Source organism: Gopherus evgoodei, chromosome 5 (assembly GCF_007399415.2).
Source record: "Gopherus evgoodei ecotype Sinaloan lineage chromosome 5, rGopEvg1_v1.p, whole genome shotgun sequence".
Taxonomy (NCBI): Eukaryota; Metazoa; Chordata; order Testudines; family Testudinidae; genus Gopherus; species Gopherus evgoodei.
Window position 1 is genome coordinate 104276548 of NC_044326.1, and position 20696 is coordinate 104297243.

The 20696-nt window shown below is 42.1% G+C and overlaps 1 protein-coding gene across 1 annotated transcript in view; it reads left to right on the forward strand.

Annotated features, from left to right (window-relative positions):
- The window catches only part of PDE5A (phosphodiesterase 5A), a 102337-nt gene that overhangs the window by 41706 nt on the left and 39935 nt on the right, over window positions 1–20696 (forward strand). The window contains 6 exon segments of the mRNA XM_030564293.1: window positions 106–177; window positions 2857–2946; window positions 4217–4354; window positions 5746–5813; window positions 9902–10010; window positions 13308–13392. Coding sequence (XP_030420153.1) covers window positions 106–177; window positions 2857–2946; window positions 4217–4354; window positions 5746–5813; window positions 9902–10010; window positions 13308–13392 — 562 coding nt within the window.

A 20696-nucleotide genomic window follows, 5' to 3' on the forward strand; every position in this document is an offset into this window, starting at 1 on the left:
TACCTGTAATCAGTGCTTGTCATCTTCTGTAAATATTGCTTTCCAGACCGTGCAGAGGCAAACTCCTCTTAGTTACCTAACTCTTCTTTATTTTCATTGCATTAGGTTGTTGGCGTGGCTCAAGCTATCAATAAGAAATCTGGAATTGGTGGGATATTCACAGAGCAAGATGAAAAGGTATAAGGGATGTGGAGAGAGAGTGTGTGTGTGTGTGTATCATCAGTGGTTTTCTTTTATGACAACTAGAAATCTTGAAGTTATCCATACTGCACTAATCTTTGAATAAGTAAAAAATGGTTTGATGAAACTGTAATTCTTTCTGAGGCATTGCAGAAATGTCAGCGTGAATCAGTTTAATTTCTGGGTCAGTTTGGTTTCTCTCTTCTATTAGGATTCGCAGTGTTTCCATGCTTTATTGAATGTATTATAAAGGGGTGTAGGCTTAACAGCTAGTAGTTGAAGTCACCTTATCTCAAAGGAATATCACAATGGACACTCAGTAGCAGCTTAACATTAAAACTAAAGCTTGCCAAGCAACTTTCAAAATTACTACATAACTTAATTTCTGTGTACACTAGTTGTAGAAAGAAAGAAAGCACTGGATAAATTACACTCGTCTGACATAATCAGTAGTGCAGAAACCATATAGATTGTGAACTCTCACATTGCAGGCACTTTAAGAATGCTCTCAGACTTAACATGCAAACTGTGGTGCACCACGAAAGGCTGAAGTCAGGCCGAAGAAATTGACTTAAGCCTTGGCAATAACAAAGTAAGAATTTACACCTTCCCTGTTCCAATGGAATGCATAATGAACATCTGCAGGACATCAGAATTAATCCCTTTCCTGAAGAGAAACAGCCCTTGGCTTTGCTACTTAAGCAAGATTCGATTTCCACTTCTAAAAATATTTAATTCCTTGTATACTAGATGCTCATTTTGTGTGTTCAGTTTTTAATGGTGAGATTTTAGTTGGGTTGGTTCCCCAAAACTGCTTCTTATTCCAATACAGTTCTGCCAAGATAAAAACATGAAGCTCAATCATTTGTTTCTAAAAAAGGTGGGAGATTCCTGCTGAAATGGCAGGAAGAGATCAAGACCAACCAAAGAAAACAATTTATGTATGATTACCAAAAATAACCTTCAACATACCAATTACTACCACAAAGTGAAAACAAAAAAAACTGCAATGTGTATATCTTTGTTTAGATTTCAAGGATTTTTTGTTTTGTTTTTTTCCCAAAGCTTAAATTTAATTGGGAGTATTACTCCTGAGGGCATTCTGCACCAAAAAAAATAAAAATTCTGTGTACTATATTTTAAAATTCTGCAAATTTTATTTGTCAAATAAATGTGGAGGCTCCAGCCTGGCACTGGGGAGCACAGGCCACTAGCTGTACAGAAGTGGGAGATCATTATCCAGTTCCCTCCGGGACACAGACTCAGCAGTGAGGCTGCACCCAACTCTGACATAGCACAAGGACCAGGCCTGCCCCAGAAACAGCCCAGGGCCCTGCCCTCTCATGTGGGCAGGCAAGCTCAGCAAGGCAGGATTCAAGTGTGGGGAGATCCAGGTGTGTTTTGAGAGGGGTCTGTGTGGTGCAATCTGGGTGCGGGCAGCTCAGTGGGGGATGTAGGGGGGGATCTGGATGTACAGTGGCTTGTTGGGGGGTTCTGGATGCAATGGCAATGGGACTCTGCAGGGGGTTCAGGTGAAGGTGGGTGGGGCTCAGCGGGGGAGGGGGAGAGATCTGGGTGTGGTGGGGATAGAGCTTGTCAGGGGGGTCTGGGTGTGGGAAGCTCAGTGCAGGGTCCGCATGCTGGGGGAGTGGGGCTCCAGGTGCAGCTGGTTGGGGCTTGGTGGGGTGCGGATTCGGGTGCAGGTGGCTTGTCAGGGTAGTCCAGGTACAGAGGGAGTGGGGCTTATCAGGGTGGGTTCTGAGTGCCAAGGGGTGAGGCTTAGCAGGAGGGTCTGGGTATGAGGGGGTCTGGATGCACAGGGGTTAGGCAGATGGGAGAGCAGCTCCTTGTATAGGGATCCCTCCCTCTGCAGCTAAGGAGCTATAGGTGCAAGAAGCGGGATGAGAGAGAAGTTTGCAGAGCTTCCTGCAGCCTGGAGAGAAATCTCGGGGTTGGTCTGACCCGGGCCCAGATGCTGTGCAGGGGAAGAGGAAGTCCTGTATTTACAAGCCCAGTCGGGACTAGCAGTGGGAGGCCAGTAGCTTGGCGTGGGCTCGGCTGAGAAAGGACCTTCAGGTGTTGGGGGCTGGAGGCTCAGCCCAGTGCTGGGGCTGGCCCGGCGCTGAGGTGGGGTCCAGTGGCTCAGCCAGGAGAGGGCCTTCAGGGACTGGAGGGCTGGGGACTTGACTCAGCCGGGGTGGGGAGGGCCCAGTGTGGCTGGGATGAGTGGGCTGAGGCTCCTCTGGTCGCAGGGGACCCCTCAGGGCTTTTCCTCTGTGTGTGGGGGGGTTCAGGGCTCTGTCGTGCAGGGGAGCGGGGCCTTGGGCAGAAGGGGTGGAGTCAGTGTGCTAACCTCCCCAAAGCGGGTGAACTCCCTTGGGTTCACCTGCTACCCAAGTGCTTAAGTTGCACAGATAATAACGCACATACCAAAGACCATTGTTTCTTCTTTCTGTGTATTTACAGGTTGACCACAAACTGTACTGCCAAAGTTCTGGCCATAGCCAGGATGATTTGATGGACTTTTATTAAAAGATGAAAACAAACATATTTATATTGAAGCTGAAAGCTTGGAAAGAGAAAATAATAAAAACCTAGTTCTTCAGACACATTAAGTGGGCATTTTGGATGTGAAAATACAACTTTGTTAGAAACATTTAATTATCTGTTTTTCAGGATTTTGCTGCTTATCTGGCATTTTGTGGAATCGTTCTTCACAATGCTCAGCTATATGAAACATCACTGCTTGAAAACAGGCGTAATCAGGTATGTCCAACAGGTTTATTCCAGCCTGGGATGTGGCATTTGTGATGAGCAAGTAGTAGTTAGTACTTGTTATCTACAGCTTCTGGCTTTCACCAGATGGTAGATATTCCTTGCATATGTTAATTATTTATTTGTCTCTTTGTGGGGCTTCCTGTGCCTCTCTATTAAACCCTAGTACCAGGTGTCCTGCATAATGGGCTGGCAGCAGAATGTTGAGTAAATTGCAGATTTTTAAAAAACTAATGCTTAAATTTAATTGGGAGCATGCTGTTTTAATACTTCATCTAGAGAGTTATTCCTGGACTCCGTGCACTTTGTGGAGGGCTGTGCATAAATACCTGTAAATTCCTTCCCCATCAGTATCCTGGATTCTGCATAAAGTCAGAATGTGTCTTGCTGCATGTGCATGTTCGAGTGTGTAGCAGAAATGCTTGAGCTATACAAACCTAAGTTATTCTCATGCAGCCTGTTAGACTCCCTTACACCCACAACCAACCACTTACGGTATCTGCAGCAACAGTGGGAAGCAGAGCTGATCTGTCTGTGTGTTTCTAATTGTGCATCTTACAGCCATCCTCTTTGTTAAAGAGTTATTTATACCACTGCTATTTATTGAGGAAAGTATCTGGATCCACAACACGCAATATGAAAAAAGGTGTGTAGAAGCAAATGGGCAGAAACTGTTCCAAAGCTTTCCAGCAGGGTAGAATTTCAAAGTTGTTCCTTGAGTTTACAGATCAATAAACATGTCAGGCTAGATTCTCAGACCCTGGTTCCATACCCTTCGTGCCACCTGAGTGGGGAGCAGGTAATATAATCCGGCCACATTTGGCTGGTTGAGAATTCTCCCAGCAGCATCTCCTAAGTCTATCAGGCTATAGTTGGATACACTTATTTAGCTAGGTACACTCTTTGCCTCTTTCATCAAAGGTGTTCACAATGGATGCCATTAATGACATCCCACATAGCATGTTGCCCTGCAAAAACTTAAAAGAGAGAGTTCAGTGGTTTGAGCATTGGCCTGCTAAACCAAGGATTGTGAGTACAATCCTTAAGGGGGCCATTTAGGGATCTGAGGCAAAAATCTGTCTAGGGATTGGTCCTGATTTGAGCAGGGGGTTGGACGAGATAACCTCCTGAGGTCCCTTTCAACCCTGATATTCTGTGACCAAAGTTATCAGACAAGGGAAAAAATCCAAGAGGGTAATAAATATAATTATCATTTAACTCCTAGAATTAGAATTTTCACAAAGAGTTTCTTTTTGTCCAGGTGCTTCTTGATCTTGCTAGCTTGATTTTTGAAGAGCAACAATCTCTGGAAGTAATTTTGAAGAAGATAGCTGCAACTATAATCTCCTTCATGCAGGTGCAGAGGTGCACCATTTTCATAGTAGATGAAGATTGCACTGTGAGTATCAAGTGTGACTTCATTTAAAGGGAGTGATGCTCTTGTTCTTTAGAGGCCCCTTGGGTCAGATTCTACATTTCCCTCCTCCATTTTGATTTGGTCACATTTTACACCCACTTTGCACAATTCAAATTACTACATAAGTGCAAGGAATTGGAGAATCAGGCCTCCACTGTAAAGAAGAGGGAAGACAGAAAGGCAATGGTTGCAGTGTACTCTTCGGTTCACAGTAGCAGATTCCTTCTGTCCACAGTTCTTTTACTAGCCTTCCATCACTGATCCATTACAACATTTTCTTCCCCCATTCTCATGCCTCCTCACCTCTGTTTGTATGACATCCTTTCAGTTCAGATGTCAATTCTTCGGGGCATGACCTCTCTCAGGATCAGATTCTGTGGTTTGCATCAGCCATTTTGCACTGCCGGCTAGTGTAATCTGTCTCTCAGGTCATCTGAAGCATCCCAGAGAGGATCACCTCCAGGGTTAGTATACTCCTCCCGTGACAAAGAGCTGACATGGGCTGTTGAATCACTCACTCACTCTGCGACTGGTGTAGAAGGGAAAAGGGGAGTGGTCAGAGGAAGAATGATGTGGCCAAAACCAGCTACTCTAAATGAGACCTTGGCTTCACTTTGGGCCCTTTGTGGCTATTGCAGCCCAACATTAATTAGAGCATGAAGCTCAGGAGAAACTGCCCTGCAGAGCAGTACTAGCATCACAGGAATGCAAAAGAGAGATTTATGTCACCTATGCTCCCAGTTGCATACGCACTCTCACACACACACTCTCTGATTTATGCTCTGTGCAGTTTAGCCAAAACCCAGGGGTCTGGCCCGGTTCCTCTCTGTGCCTCAATTTCTCATCTATACAATGGGGATAATGATAATTCTCTGCCTCACAGGGGTATGTGAGAATAAATTCATTGGTGTTTGCAAAATGCTCAGATACTACAGTGATAAGAAGCCATAAGGAGATCTAGCAATACGTTTAAGGCTCATTGTTGCTCCTGCGACTTTCTACATCCAAGCAAAGTGACATGACTGAGGTTGATCACAAATACACACTTACTCTGGGGTTGGGTAAATGTTAAAATAGATTCTTAGCTCTGGAGCTAACTGTTAGCAATTTGTAAACATGCCTGCTCTCATTTGGGGTGAATGTTCCCTGGAGATGCAAGGGTTTTCAGTGACACAGGGAGGTTAAATTTCCCTGTTCATGGGGCTGGCAGGGGAGAGGGAGTGTAAAATACAAGGATTTCTCTCTTTCCCCGTTAAGGCAGACTCAGTATAAATAATTGCAGCTGACTTTCTCCTTTATACTATTGTTACTGTTAATCAGGATTATGAATATTAATCGTTTCCATCCAATAAGAATCCTTTTTGTATTTGTAGGATTCATTTTCTAGTGTGTTTCACATGGAGTTTGAGGAATTAGACGATTCAGCTGATGTCCTGAAGAGGTAAAACAACTTGATTTGAATTTCTATTCATTACAGGCAAATGGAAGTGACTGAAGAGACTTTGTTTTTAAAAACTTTTCATAACTTCAGTAAACAGAATTAGACAGTGCATTATTATCTACTGTAGGCTTTTACTCTGAGATATGCATGCACTGTTCCCATTGGTCTCAGCAGAGTTGGTCACACAGTTGTGTCTAAAGGCAGCTTTGTTTAATTTTCTTAATTTCATGCAGTGTTTTAAATGTTAAAGAGCCCTGGACAACGTGTGCTCTAAACCTTTTTCCTACACTGTGCTATTAACTATCTCCCCAAAAGCCTGTTCGCATTCATTTTAAATATAATTGTTTTAGATTTTGATAACAATTTTAACATCACAAGCATTTTCAACCAAAGAAAGAAAAATTAAAGCAATACAGAAAATTACACCACCCAGCACAACCAACTTTCAATGGCCCCTGGAGTATGGCTCCCATAGCCCCCTGAACATGACTCTAAGCACAGAATGGGAAGTATGGCACATTAATGCAGCCTTTTTCTGTTGATTTAGAAGGGATGTGAACTGAGAGGAGTATACAGGGCTCTCCCATGCCACCCTTTACTTGTCCTGTCCTGCTCTGCAGAGACCAGCAGAAGGATCATTGGTAGTAAGCAGCAGTATGTGAGCCAGAGTACACTGTACCATTGGCTACTGTCCTATCCTGCATGCAAACAATGTCATTCTCCAGTTATAGAGCCTTAACAGAAATATTGCCACCCTGCCACTTAGTGGAATGCCTTGCTAGCTTACATTTCAAGCAGGGTAGGTATCAGAACTTAGGAAAAACCAAAGATTTTTGGGCGTGGTTTTAAATGCTGAAAATAATCTAGAAAATGAAGTTAGAACGTCACGTAAACAAAATATTTTCATATAGACTTTCAGTATTGGGGGGAGAGGGGAGTCCAATATTAAATCAGTTTCATTCCACTGCATAGTTTTTGTGAGTTCTTAATAATTTAGTATCCTAGGAGTTCTGGTTAGGCCTTAAATTCTGATTACATGGCTTTGTATAACAGCGGCACCTACTGGCTGAACATGTATTATTACTATTATTTCATTAAAAAGCGACAAAGAATCAGACAGTCCAGACTAACACGGCTACCCCTCTATTATTTTATTATTTATTAAAAAAAAATTGCAATAGTACCCAGCGACCTCAATCAAGATTACACCCCACTGTGCTATCATCATCATCATCATGTTCCTATTACGCCTCCGGCATTTAGGCTAATGACGAAGCTCCTCCATTCCTGTCTGTTTCTGGCAAGTCTTTCAATGGTTCCCCAGCTGTGCCCCAGGTTTTTCAGCTCAGCTTCCACAACTCTTCACCATGTTGTTTTTGGGTGGTCTTGTTTTCACTTGCCTTCAGGTGTCCATCTTATTGCTCCTCTGGTGATGGAATAAGTTTCCAACTGAAGCACATGACCAATCCATCTCCAGTGCCTCCTGGCAATGATGGTACGCAGATCCTCTTGGCTGTACTGTGTCAATAGATCTTGGTTTGGGATTATTCTGGGCCAAAAGATATGGAGGTGCTAGGCCAGAGGTAGGCAAACGACAGCCACATCCGGCCCACAGAATCGTTCTGCCTAGCCCCAAGCTCCAGGCTCGCCACCGGCTCCACCCCTCGCCTCCCCCGCAGCCTCAGCTCGCTCGCTCCACCGCCGGCACAATGCTCGTCTGGGCAGCGGGGCTGTGAGCTCCTGGGCAGCGCAGCTGCAGAGCCCAGCCTGACCCAGTCTCTGTGCTGCACAGCTCCAGCCAGGCAGCACGGCTGTACTGCTGCCAGCCATCAGTGCTCCAGGCAGCGCGGTAAGGGGGCAGGGAGCGGGCTGGGGGGAGGGTTGGATAGAGGGCAGGGAAATTTGGGGGTGGTGGTCAGGGTTGGGGGTGTGGATAGGGATCGGAGCAATTGGGAGTGGGACAGGGGACTGAAAGGGGGCAGGAGTCCCGGGGGGGCAGTCAGGAAGGAGGGGAGGTTGGATGAGGCAGCGGAGGGCAGTCAGGGGCAGGGGTTCTGGGGGCAGTCAGGGGGCAAAGAGAAGGGGTGGTTGGATGGGGCAGGAGTCCTGGGGAGGCCATCAGGGATGAGAGGAGGGGTTGGATGGAGTGGCAGGGGTCTGGAGGAGGTCAGGGGACAGGGAGTGGGGGTGTGTGAATGGGGCAGGGGTCCCAGAGGGGCCATCAGGGAACAGGGGGGATTGGATGGGACAGGAGTCCCCTAACCGGCCCTCCATACAATTTATGAAACCTGATGCGGCCCTCAGGCCAAAAAGTTTGCCTGCCCCTGTGCTAGGCACTGTACAAATACACAAGATAACATGATCCTTGCCACAACAAGCTTATAAATATGACCCTGATCCTGCAAATACTTAAGTGTGTGTGTAACTTTAGGCATATGAATAGTCCCTTGAAATCAATTAGGGACTACTCATGTGCCTGAAGTTACATACATACTTACATCTTTGTAGGGTCACAGCCTAAGAAAGAGCTTGCAGCCTACAAATAGCTGTATCTAAAGACTATCCTGCAGGTCTGTGTAGATGTACAAAAAGCAGAAATCCAGCTCATATAGGCACAAACCTCTAGTCTAGAATTTACCCGTGAGAACCATGTGCATTTACATCTGAAAAATAATAGACTCCTACTCACAAGTCAAAGAGAAAATGCAGAGGCCTGATGGGAACAGGTATATCGATAGGAGATGGGCGCTCTCCCAGATGGGTGGGGAAGGGCTATGACAAGAATCAAAGTGCCTTAATTAAATACATAAGCACTAAGCAATTAGAAAAGAGATGATTGATTTTGTAAAGTTATTTTAGGCCCTGATTTGGGGGAAACAGATGTTCTGTGTCAATAACGCAATCCCCATGCAATTAATTGTTCATTCATTCTAAGAGCACATTTTACATTAACTTAAAAGCAGAAAATTCATAAATGCTGCCATCTGTTCTCAGTTGAAAAAGATATGAATTTCATCTATTATTGATTTTCTAATGTGTCAGATTTCTAGATGCACATTATTTTTGAAGTGTTCTATTTCTGTGAACACACATTCAGCTGGTTTAGGTAACATCTTTTATTGGACCAACATCACACACCTTGCCTCTAATATCTTGGGACTGATATGGCTACAACTACATTGCATATATTCATCTGTCATTCATTTTTATCCTTCATTCTTGTAGACTACATTGATTTATTTCCTAAGTTTAGTATTTCTAATACATCTCTAACTATCCTAACATTTAAGAGTATAATTTCCTCTGAATGCTTACACAAGACATTACTAAGTTTTACAGCTTATCTCCATCAGAAAGTTGCACTGGTTTATCTTAAATAAGTTTTTAAACCAATTTAGTTAAATTGGTGCAAACCCCTGTGTGGATGCATATATTTCAATTGAAATCAGGCTTATTTCAACTGAGCGTAAATAAGTTAGGGACAAGTTTAAACTAAACTGAAATAAGCCAAACTTAAATCAAAATGTCAGCAGAGCGGTTTGCACTAAAACAGTTAATTTTTAAACTTGAGTTATACTTGTGCAGCTTTCTCATGTAGACAAGTCCTTAGCAGAACCACAAATATGTAGAGAGAACTTGTATGGATTTTAATAAAAGTCACTTGCGTGCATGGAGCACTAAATACACCCACACATCTCCTGTGTTTCATTTGTAATTGATTAAACAAAATAAACACGTGCATCAGAGACAAGGCTTATAATGTTACTCTCAGAATACTGTTAATTGTTTGATCTTTTGTAGTGATGTGCACAGTATGGAATGGCTGGACATTATCATCTCTGTTAGTTTAATTTAAATGAGACATGGATATGCAAAATTGGACTGTCTGAGTCATCTAACTGTAGCACAGCCTACGATTGTGTGTTGGGTTGGAGATGATGGTGGATCTGTGCTTGGGAATTGATCACACCTTTCCCTTTGATTTACACATGTTGATATACTTTACATTTGCTTAGAATAATTGCATGTGCCAGTGTCATAGAAAGAATACCATGAATAATATCTGTCTGTTCCCGCTGTTCCATCAGGGACTATGATGCAAACAAAATAAATTATATGTATGCTCAGTATGTCAAGAATACCATGGAGCCTCTTAATATACCAGATGTCTGCAAAGACAGAAGATTTCCATGGACAGTAAGTAAAGTGAAATTGGGTTTGGAATCCAATAATTAAAGACACAGTTGATTTTTTGTTTACCTTTCATATATGACCTAGTCTTGTGTGTTCTACCCTTATTACTACTATCATTGCTGTATTTACTGACTGCCGATGCTCAGAAGTGTTTAAACTTCGAGGAAGATACACAGTCCCTGACCCAAGGAGTTTACAGACAACACAATTCTGACACACAGTGGGGCAGGATGGCGAGAAGATGGATTAATCACAAAGAAAATCAGTATAAAAATAAATCTAATTATACTTATTTACTAGAGAATACATGTTCCTAGGCCAAGAGAAAGAAGTATGTTTTAAGGGAGGTTTTAATGAAGACAGGATGGAAGCTTTCCACATCAATCCTAAGGATTGGTCACCACAGTTTGCTGTAAGATTTGGGAGTAGACTCAGAAGTTCTTTCTCCCACTTTTGGTCTGGGAGAGGTTAGCCATGATACAGATGTGAATAGTTTGCTGTTCTGAGGAAGGCACAACTGCACTTCTCTTCAACACCTCATGCTTCCCAGTCCGCAGAGCGGCATCAGGAAGAGCCAGCTTGTGGCAGGGTGTCCCAGAGACCACTTAGATAGAAGCTGGAGGTTTAGGGAGGAAAGGACAATTGGTAACAGACCAGTGTAGTGGAAAGCCCAAGCAACAGCTCTAGTGCCCTGGCGTCCCTGTCAGCAAAAAGCAAACCTGTGCCTCTTACTCCCAGAACAGTGCATGGAAAGCCGCCTGGTCTTCTTGTTACACTTTTGCAAAAGCAGGTTGGTTTACTATAATCTAATAAATTTGTTGGAAGCCTCTTAGACAGTGGATGAGGGAGAGAGTGGGAGGGGGGAGGGAGTGTATTATTGTCAGCAGATGGGCTTCCACTATACTCTCTCCCTTCTGGGGTCAAGCAGCAGGCAGGGCAGAAGGTACAATGGCCAACAAGATTGTTCCAGTAACTGGATAATAGGAGCTGCTGGAGAGCTATGCAGTGTTTCCACTTTCAGCTGTGCACACTGGGAGCTGAGTGCTGTGCATTTTGCAGAGTAGAGCCCATGACTAGCCCCATTTAATGTCTCACTGGAGGGAGTGGGGGGACAAAATGGATGTCCTAGATTAGATAGACAAAATAGGTGACGTTGGCAGAAAATTTAAAATACCTAAAAGAAACATTTGGGGACTAATTTCAAACAGGTGTTTGTTTAGGACAAGCCCTTTGATTTGGCAGCAGAATTTGAATTTTGTGCTTATGCAGAAATGCATTGTTCCCTGGGCTCTAAATGATTTATTATGCCTAAGAAAAATGTTGACATGCATTTACTTCTAGATACATGTCATACATGGGTAAAGAGAAAACAATTGTACTACTGGAGAGGAATTCTGGATAATCTATTTCTTCAGCACAATGACACTAAGTGCACACCTTATATTCCTTTCATATCTATTCTCCCTCCCTCCATCTTTCCAAACAATTGTCTATTTTCTGTAAGCAGGGTGCATTGTGGGGTGCTCCAAAGTCCACGCGAGTCAACGGAGAGACTCCATGGGCTTTGGATTAGGCCACATATGAACATAACCTTGGGGCCACTGTTTCCCCTCCTCCTCCAAGCGCTTAACTAGCTTTCATAAAAGTCATCCTTCAGTGTCTTTCAGCTGCAATTGCTAGAGAGTTAGAAGGGAAGGAACATTTGGGACAAATAATGGTTGCAGCTTAGAGAAAAGGTTAATGATTTAAACTTTAAACAATAGGGAAATCAATGGAAGAGACAGGAGAAGAGGAAACAGAAGAGTGGCAAGAACAGAAGGAAATATCAGGGAGCGACAAGAGGAGAAAGTGGGAAGGAAAAATGGAGTGACAATGGACAGAAGGGAAGGACATGCATGAAAAAGGAAGAATAAGAGTAGAAAACAGAGATCTGCATGGAGTGGATAGGATAATTTTCACCACTGATTCAAGTTAATGGAAAAACTTGTCAGCTAACCAAGTACAAACCTTGTGCACGGCTAACACACCTTAGAAGGGCAGCGTGCAAGGTCGTACTCCACTCCACACTGGCACTGAAAAGAACAGATGTCTGTTTGTCATTTTGAGGAAAGCAAGCAAATCTTTTTTTGATTGCTGATGTTCAAAGAAGGAGAATTGGTGTATGGGGATGAGAGATGAATCATGAAATCAAGGCTCCCTGCCAGTTTCTTTTCTTTCCATCCCAGTTTGGGCTTTAGGACTCTCGATAACCCCCAAAGCGTTATCAGCTCATTTCTCATCAGCACCCTGCCCCTGTTGCAAATTGTTGCATTTATAATGATTAAGCTTACCCTTGAGTATTCAGACAGACATCCTCATACCTGTGTAACTAGACTATTGAGCAAGTGTACAATGTGCAGCAGCAGATCTTTGAAGATATGTGTCTGTGCACCTGAGAGGAGAGTTGAGACAATAGTTGTTACCACCATAAATTAAAACACTGTAGACAAGAGCAACACAGTATAGGTCACTGTGTTCCAAACTGTGGTCTGTGAGGAGCTGGCTGGCTTCAGGGGGCTGGTGTTCCTGCTTATTTCCAGTTAATTTCACAGGTATCCAAGCTCTTAATTGCAAAGAAGTGCCTGGAGTCATATAAAGCATTACACATTACATCATCCCTTTGAAAGTTTTCTACAAAGAATAGCATATGCTGTCCTACACTGTAGGATGTTCCTTTATTTGTGCAATGATCATGCCTGTAAGGCTAAAGAGAAACTAACTGAGGCAGCCAAGAATCGAAGAAAGTTCAGAGCTGAAATATTAGCATGCTAATATTTTTTCCTTCCCTTATATGGAATCAGACATTGGGCCATGCTTTGTTCTTGTACAAGGTGTAACAGAGCAGAATTAGGTCCATTTTCTTTCATTACTTAAGAATCCTCACAACTGGGGAAGTGGAGAAGGTATCTTAGAGCCCCACTAATTTCTCCTCAGCTACCCTAAATTGAAAAATCTGTCCTGAGTGTACAGTAGAGTCATTTTCATTCTAATGAAAGGAACTATCATAAAATGAAAAAGTAGACCCAAATGACTGTAAATTCATCTTGAAACTTTGTTATTACTCATTTATTTATTATTCCTTAGTCCCCGTTAGGCTAGATGCTGCATAAACACAAATGAAGACATAGTCCCTGCCCCCAAAGACTTTATAGTCTAAGAATTACAGTTTTATAATCTGCCTTCCTTGCATGGCCTGCCAATCAGGGCTCATGAATAGATCTCTCTGTAAGTTTTTAATTGTATTCTTTATTTGCTTAACAGAATGAAAATGCAGAAAATGTAAACCAGCACATAAAAAGTTTGCTTTGTACACCAATAAAAAATGGGAAGAAGAATAAAGTGATAGGTATTACCATTTTGATTTGTTTACATTTCTACTTGCACACTGCATGCTCAGTCTTTAAACAAAATATCATAACATACATCTAACTGTTGTCTTTATGTGAGATAAAATGTATTGATATTATACTGCTGGTATGTAACTATGTAGGATTTTTTTGGATACTTGTGTATAATTGCTATACAGAAGTATTTCTGTACTCCAGAGTAAAATCTCAGCAACATGAAATCTAAAATCACAAGAGAAAATCCTTAAGCACAATGAAATAGTCATCATGATTTTAATTCAGGGCACCATCATACTCCTGTCTGTCATTTTTTACCTGCTATAGGTGAAAAAATACCAATAACACCTCAATTATTTTTTTTCTACTTTTTCTATTTATCTCCTTTGTGCGCCTGACAGTGCTCTGTTACTAATTATTTCCATGGTATCCCCTGTAGACAGTCAGAGTTCCTTGTTCTTCTTATGGGTCTTTTGCATGGCAGTAGGTAAGAGAAAAGCTTTTCTTTAAAAAATAGGAAAATATAAAAGCCTGAGACACCTGGCATATAGACTAAGGGGAAGAAGAAGCACCTAAAACTACTTTTCTTTTATATTTTATTTAGATTTCATGTTGATAGTTACTTTTTAACAATTACACATGCTCCATTAATGTAACAAATTATTATGTTAAAATTCCAGTCTAATCAATATTGTATTGAGGAACAGGAAGGACAGTCTATGGGATGTAGTGTTTAATCATCCAACTCATTTGTGCCACTCAGCTGGTGCAAAGAGGCTAGAACTGATTACAGCTGGTCAGCTGAAAATCCCCTTGTTGGAGGGGAATGCCCAGGAGATGTTAAGTGTGCTAGTGTTGAAATCGTCACCTGTCAACAACTGTTCTGGCATGGGGGCATTTTGGGGACAAGGTGGAGCTGCACCCATTAAGTATCCAGCATCAGTGGTGCAAGTTGAAGCTGCTCTAACACTCATCAGGGGTATGACAGACTGGCCTGATTACAGATCTGGAAATGGTTCTGAGGAAGCCCCCACACCCAGAGCAGGAAGCAGAGCTCAACCACAAGAGTGAAACCCTAAGGGTCAAACATGAATTTCTTCTAAGTCCTTACACAGAAGAATTCTCATTTTCCTCAATGGGAGTTTGGACTGATTGATTGGCATTCACTTGGGTAAAAGCTCAGCCAAACCTAAGGAAGAGCCTCAGGATCTCCTCCATAGGCATTTCACATAACGCTAGTCCAGACTGGGAGTAAAGATGTATTTTTAAAACAACTAACTTTTAAAAACTTTAATGTGGACATAGAAAGATTTATTGTAACAGGTCAAGGTGGTCTCTAGTGGGTAGCCTGGGGTTCATCTCAACTAACAAATCTGTTAAATTACAGCTGGCAGTGCATATTGGGATTTAGGTAACTTGGAAGGCTTTGTACAGATTTTTGCATACAGCATACATGATTATGGGAAAATAATGGATAGGATTCTGGGTGGCACCTCTAAGAGGGGCAGCACCAAACTTGCAGCCCAAGGGATGTGGGAAGCTATGGTGGTTTTAAGCCACAATGTGGGTCTTGATATAATGTAGACTGCCTTGGAGGTCTATATAAGTTATGACAGCCTCCCTATGGACTGAAGCCCTACATGTGATGACCCTGTCCCTGATGTGTCCCTCCTGTCCCCAGCCCCGCCCCCATCACACTCTCTACTACCAGGCTTACAAGGGAGTTCTCTGAGAGCTGTTTTCCTCAGCTGTTTTCCTCAGTTCCTGCATCAGGAGACTCCTCTCCATGACAGATCTGGGTGTTTGAAGTCCCTTTACACCACTCCAGACATTTTAGCCAGAGTATAAAGCTCAGAGCCTGGGTGAGGACCTCATCCTAGGTATTCTTAGTCATTAAAGTCTCCGTACCATAGGCCTTTAAATATGTTTACAGTGTGAAAATTCTCTAAAAAGAAAAGTGAATCAAAGAAGGAAAAGCTAGAAAGGTAGAAAGTGCATCTAATGAATGATCCAGTGACTAGGTAGTGCCAAAAGTCACTCATCACACTCAACACAACTTAAGATCCGCCAAGCAGCTAGATGTTACTTGTATGAATTATTCAGAGTAATTATTATGCAGAATAATTCAGCATCTATATCCTTTAGCTAGTGGAACAGGCCCAAGGTAATAAATGACACCTTGTCACGTTTTTCATTTAATGTTGATGTAATCTTTTACTATAGTCTGTAACATGTCTTATTACAAGATCTTGTTTGTTGTTTGAACAAAGCTGTAAAGAGAAAATCTACTTCTATTCCCCATTACACTTGTGTAAATCTAGAGTAACTCCATTGAAATCATTGGATTTCACTTACTGATGTAATTTACTGTAAATAAGCGATGAATCAGCCCCAAAGAATAGAATAATGTCTGCAAGTGGGTGAATATAATAAATGTATGGTCTTGTGTAAAGTTACAACAGGTTTTATATTTCATGCAGTTATGAGATATTTCTTTAAGAAATCAGTGGTTTCAATCGCAAGGTGAGATGGTTGGTACTGTGTTTGGCTTGGTGAGTACAATTGCATAATCCTTTCATGGGATCCACATAGCTCCAGATTTTGTCTCTCTTTCTGATGTTTTTCCCATTTAGTGTAAGCATCTCCATTATTGCTGTAGGTCAACCACCCATTCTTCAAGTGAGCAGTTAGTTTTCTTTTAAAAAAACTGAAATAGGAACATAAATAAGCAGGGTTTTATTCATAATTTTTGTTGAATTTCGTGATGGTGGTCAGAATGTTTCTTTGTGTTAGTAAAGAAGCAAGCACCAGGAAATGTTGATTTGGGAGTTAAAATGAAAATATTTAAAACATGATCATCTATCTCCTGCCACTTTCTCATTTCTCTGATGAGTTTTTACCCTAAGATTAACAAAGGCAGCTCATGTTCTCACAGTTTTTTCCCTGTATCCTGCATATTATTTATACGGCTCTCAGAGCACTGACCCACAGTGTCTGCCTCTCCTTACTCTTTCTAGGATTCTACTGCTTCTGTGACAGCATAGTGGAAATGCTGTCACTGGTCCTGTAGGGTAACATTTTCGAAAGCATCTAATTTCAAAAGAGACTAAAAGAGGCATCTAGGACTTTAAGGCCCGTTGACTGTCAAACAGGATTTCAGTTCCTATATGCAAGTCACTTTTTTGAAAGTGGAACTTCAGTTCATACAGTGCATCTGCACTTTGCGCTGGAGGTGTAATTTCCAGCTTTGGTAGACATACATATGTTAGCTTTGATTGAACTAGGGATCTAAAAATAACAGTTTAGCTGTAGCAGGATGGGCTAGCCACCTGAGTAAGTATATAGGGAACATGCTCTGGACAGCTAGCCTGTCCCACCACCCACATTACCACAGCCACACTTCGGTTTTTGGCATGCTTATTTGATCAAAGTGAGTGTATGTACGTTACCCCAGCTGGACATTCCACCTCCAGCTTGAAGTGTGAATATACCCTAAAGTCACTTTGGAGCTTTTAAAAATGTTATGCCTGGTCTGTAGATTTGCAGGGTTAGAAACCATGTATATGTGCCTTTTCCAGCAGCAAGAAGTTACCCAAGACTATATAATGGGGACAGTTTCTGTCTCATAGAATCACAGACTTAAGGTCAGAAGGGACCATTATGATCATCTAGTCTGACCCCCTGCACAACGCAGGCCACAGAACCTCACCCACCCACTCCTGTAACAAACCCCTAACCTATGTCTGAGTTACTGAAGTCCTCAAATCATGGTTTAAAGACCTCAAGGTGCAGAGAATCCTCCAGCAAGTGACTCGTGCCCCATGCTGCACAGAAAGGTGAAAAACCTCCCTGGCCTCTGCCAATCTTCCCTGGAGGAAAATTCCTTGCCGACCCCAAATATGGTGATCAGTTAAACCCTGAGCATGTGGGCAAGACTCACCAGCCAGCATCCAGGAAAGAATTCTCTGTAGTAACTCAGATCCCACCCCATCTAACATCCTATCACAGACCATTGGGCATATTTATCTGCTAATAATCAAAGATCAATTAATTGCCAAAATTAGGCTATCCCATCATATCGTCTCCTCCATAAATTTATCAGGCTTAGTCTTGAAGCCAGATATGTCTTTTACCCCCACTACTCCCCTTGGAAGGATGTTCCAGAACTTCATTCCTCTAATGGTTAGAAACCTTTGTCTAATTTCAAGTCTAAACTTCCTAGTGTCCAGTTTATATCCATTTGCTCTTGTGTCCACATTGGTACTGAGCTTAAATAATTCCTCTCTCTCCCTGATATATTTATAGAGAGCAATCATATCTCCCCTCAGCCTTCTTTTGGTTAGGCTAAACAAGCCAAGCTCTTTGAATCTCCTTTCATAAGACAGGTTTTCCATTCGTCGGATCATCCTAGTAACCCTTCTCTGTACCTGCTCCAGTTTGAATTCATCCTTCTTAAACATGGGAGATCAGAACTACACACAATATTCCAAATGAGGTCTCACCAGTGCCTTGTATAATGGCACTAACACCTCCTTATCTTTACTGGAAATTCCTCGCCTGATGCATCCCAAGTCCGCATTAGCTTTTTTAACAGCCATATCACATTGGCGTCTCATAGTCATCCTGTGATCAACCAAACTGTCGTGTGTTGGTTTCTGACAGCAGTTGTCACCCAGCTTCCTATTTCTCAACCACCCACACCACTGAATTCTGCAGAATCCCAAGTGTGTGTTGTTAGACTAACACGGCCACCCGTCTGATACTTGTTTTGTAGAAGGGTTTCCAATGACTACATTTGGGAAATGGGGGAATACTTCATAGTCAGCGCTCCTACCTCCATATGTATTTTTGGGCTTCATTTCATGGAGACAGATTGTTCTTAGCCGCCAGCTCCATGTAGCTGATGAAAACAGAAGGTCCTCAGAGAGAAATTATCTTTAACTTGTCTAGTTCTCAGGATTTACATTTTATACCAGCTGCTTTTATGGGACTGTAGTGCACTGGATGATCTCTTGTTTTGAATACTCTACCGATGCACAGAAGGCTGAGTTGAAGATTGAAATGATTTGGGCACAAGTAGGAATTTTTCACTGTGCTTGTTGCTCTATGACAGACTTTTAACTCCTCAGACAGGTTTTTCTATTGTTGTTTGCTGTTTAAATTCATGATTAAACATCTCAGGCAGGCTGCATTATGTAGGTATATTTTTATTTTTAAGCTAAACGTCTCTGATAAGAACAGTAAATTTTTCGGGAGAGCAGCTTTCTCCATCTTCAACAAAGAAAGAAAACCTTTCTGTTTGGTCTCCTTTTGAGCCTCCATACCCTTTAAATATGTGCTGAGAGCATTATAGAAACCTTCTGTGGTTTTATAAGTATGCCCTAAAAAAGAATTTGGGCTCCTTTAATTCTGATGTGCATGGAACTATTGATGCCTCATGGGAAAACTTTTGAAAAACATTCTATTTAGAGAGTGCTTTGGCTTATATATCATGCAGAATATTTACTGTAATTCTCTCCCCATTTTTATTAATAGAGTCATTTACATGAAAACAAAATCTATGTTTTTCAGAGTTCATCTGATCTCCTGGTTTAGTCACTGCTGGAAGTCATCATCCCCCATTCATTACATCACAGTTGCTATGGAAATGATTATAATGTCATAAACAGCACTAAACAGAGAGCTGAAAGTGAGATCCATGAGATTGTCCCACACCCTCAAAAGAGTCTAATGATAGATCAGTTCCTCTTCCACAGAGGGAAACCAGTCCATTTCCCAGTGAATTCTTATTCGTTGTTGCGTATTATCTATAAAGCTGTAGTACTGACAGGTCCCAATGAGGGATTAGTGAATCACTGTGCTAGGCACCATATTCCTACATCACAAAAAGACAGATTTTGCCCCAAAGAGTTTATAATTCAATTGCAACATTCGTACTGATCTCTGTGAGAGCAGGATCTGGTCTGGGAGAATTTCCCATAATAGGGCATATTTGGCAAAAAAGGGACACTGTTACTGTGCTATAAGTAGATTGGAAACTGTTCTGTTTACAGAACCTTTACATTTCAAAGAACTCATTCCATATGTAGGTGCAACAATCATTTTGTTCTCAGAGTTGCTATAGACTGTTACAGAGAAGACACATCAAGACTTTGATCTTTCTTGTTGTTTTTCCTTAATGTAAAATGAGTAATTTTAGACCATAAGTGTAGATTGCTAGCAATGGTGGGAATTTTCTGTAAACATTCCGTAGTGTAGGGAAGGCCTTAAAAAGGTGCTGATTACACCCGCTCTCGATATAGTTGCAAAATTTTTTTCATTATACTTCCCACCCCACCCCCACTCCCCTTTCAGAAGCTGAGAGCAGCTCTGGTATTGTTGAGGCTCTGACCCTAAGACTGTATATTATAAGAAACAAAAAGCGAGGGATCCAAATTCTGCTCCCATTTACAGTGGTGTAATTCCAGAAGCAAGAAAATGCAAAAGTTACAGTTCCAGTAGCAGTGTTAGATGGGTGTCACCCAAAATAGTGTTTTGTATTCCAGTTTTATTGGTGAACTATATAGTTTAATATATTATTGTTTAAACTGTTAAATGTGTGGCATAAAAAGCACAGCATATGCAATATGACAAAACTATATCTTCAGTCATAATTTTTGCATTTCCTAACTCATTATAATTTTTAATTGTTTATCTGTAACTTTCCAGTGGCATAATTATTTACATTTGATCAGGCAAGTGTTTGCCCTCATAGTCAAAAATGTTAGAGGCATGTACACAGAAAGTTCTGTGTGTATATTACTGAATAAAGTCAGTAGAACTTGGTGATAACATCTATAGCTGTTTATTTTTAATAATAAGCCATCTGCAGTTAGGGCTTGATCCAAACCCAACTGGAGTCAACAGGAGGCTTTCCAGTGACTTACATGGGCTTTGATCGGGCCCTTTATTGGAGAGACCACATCTCCATAGAACGGTGGTGGGCAACCTGCGGCCCATGGGCTGCACGCAGCTCATCAGGGTAATTTGCTGGTGGGCCATGAGACAGTGTTTATATTGACCATCTACAGGCATGGCTGCCCGCAGCTCCCAGTGGCCATGGTTGGCTGTTCCCAGCCAATGGGAGCTGCAGGAAGTGGCAGCCACCATGCCCCTGTGGCCCACGTTGCTTCCTGCAGCTCTCATTGACTGGGAACGGCAAACTGCGGCCACTGGGATCTGCGGGCAGCTGTGCCTGTGGATGGTCAATGTAAACACTGTCTCGCAGCTCACCAACAGATTACCCTTGATGGGTCGCAGTTTGCCC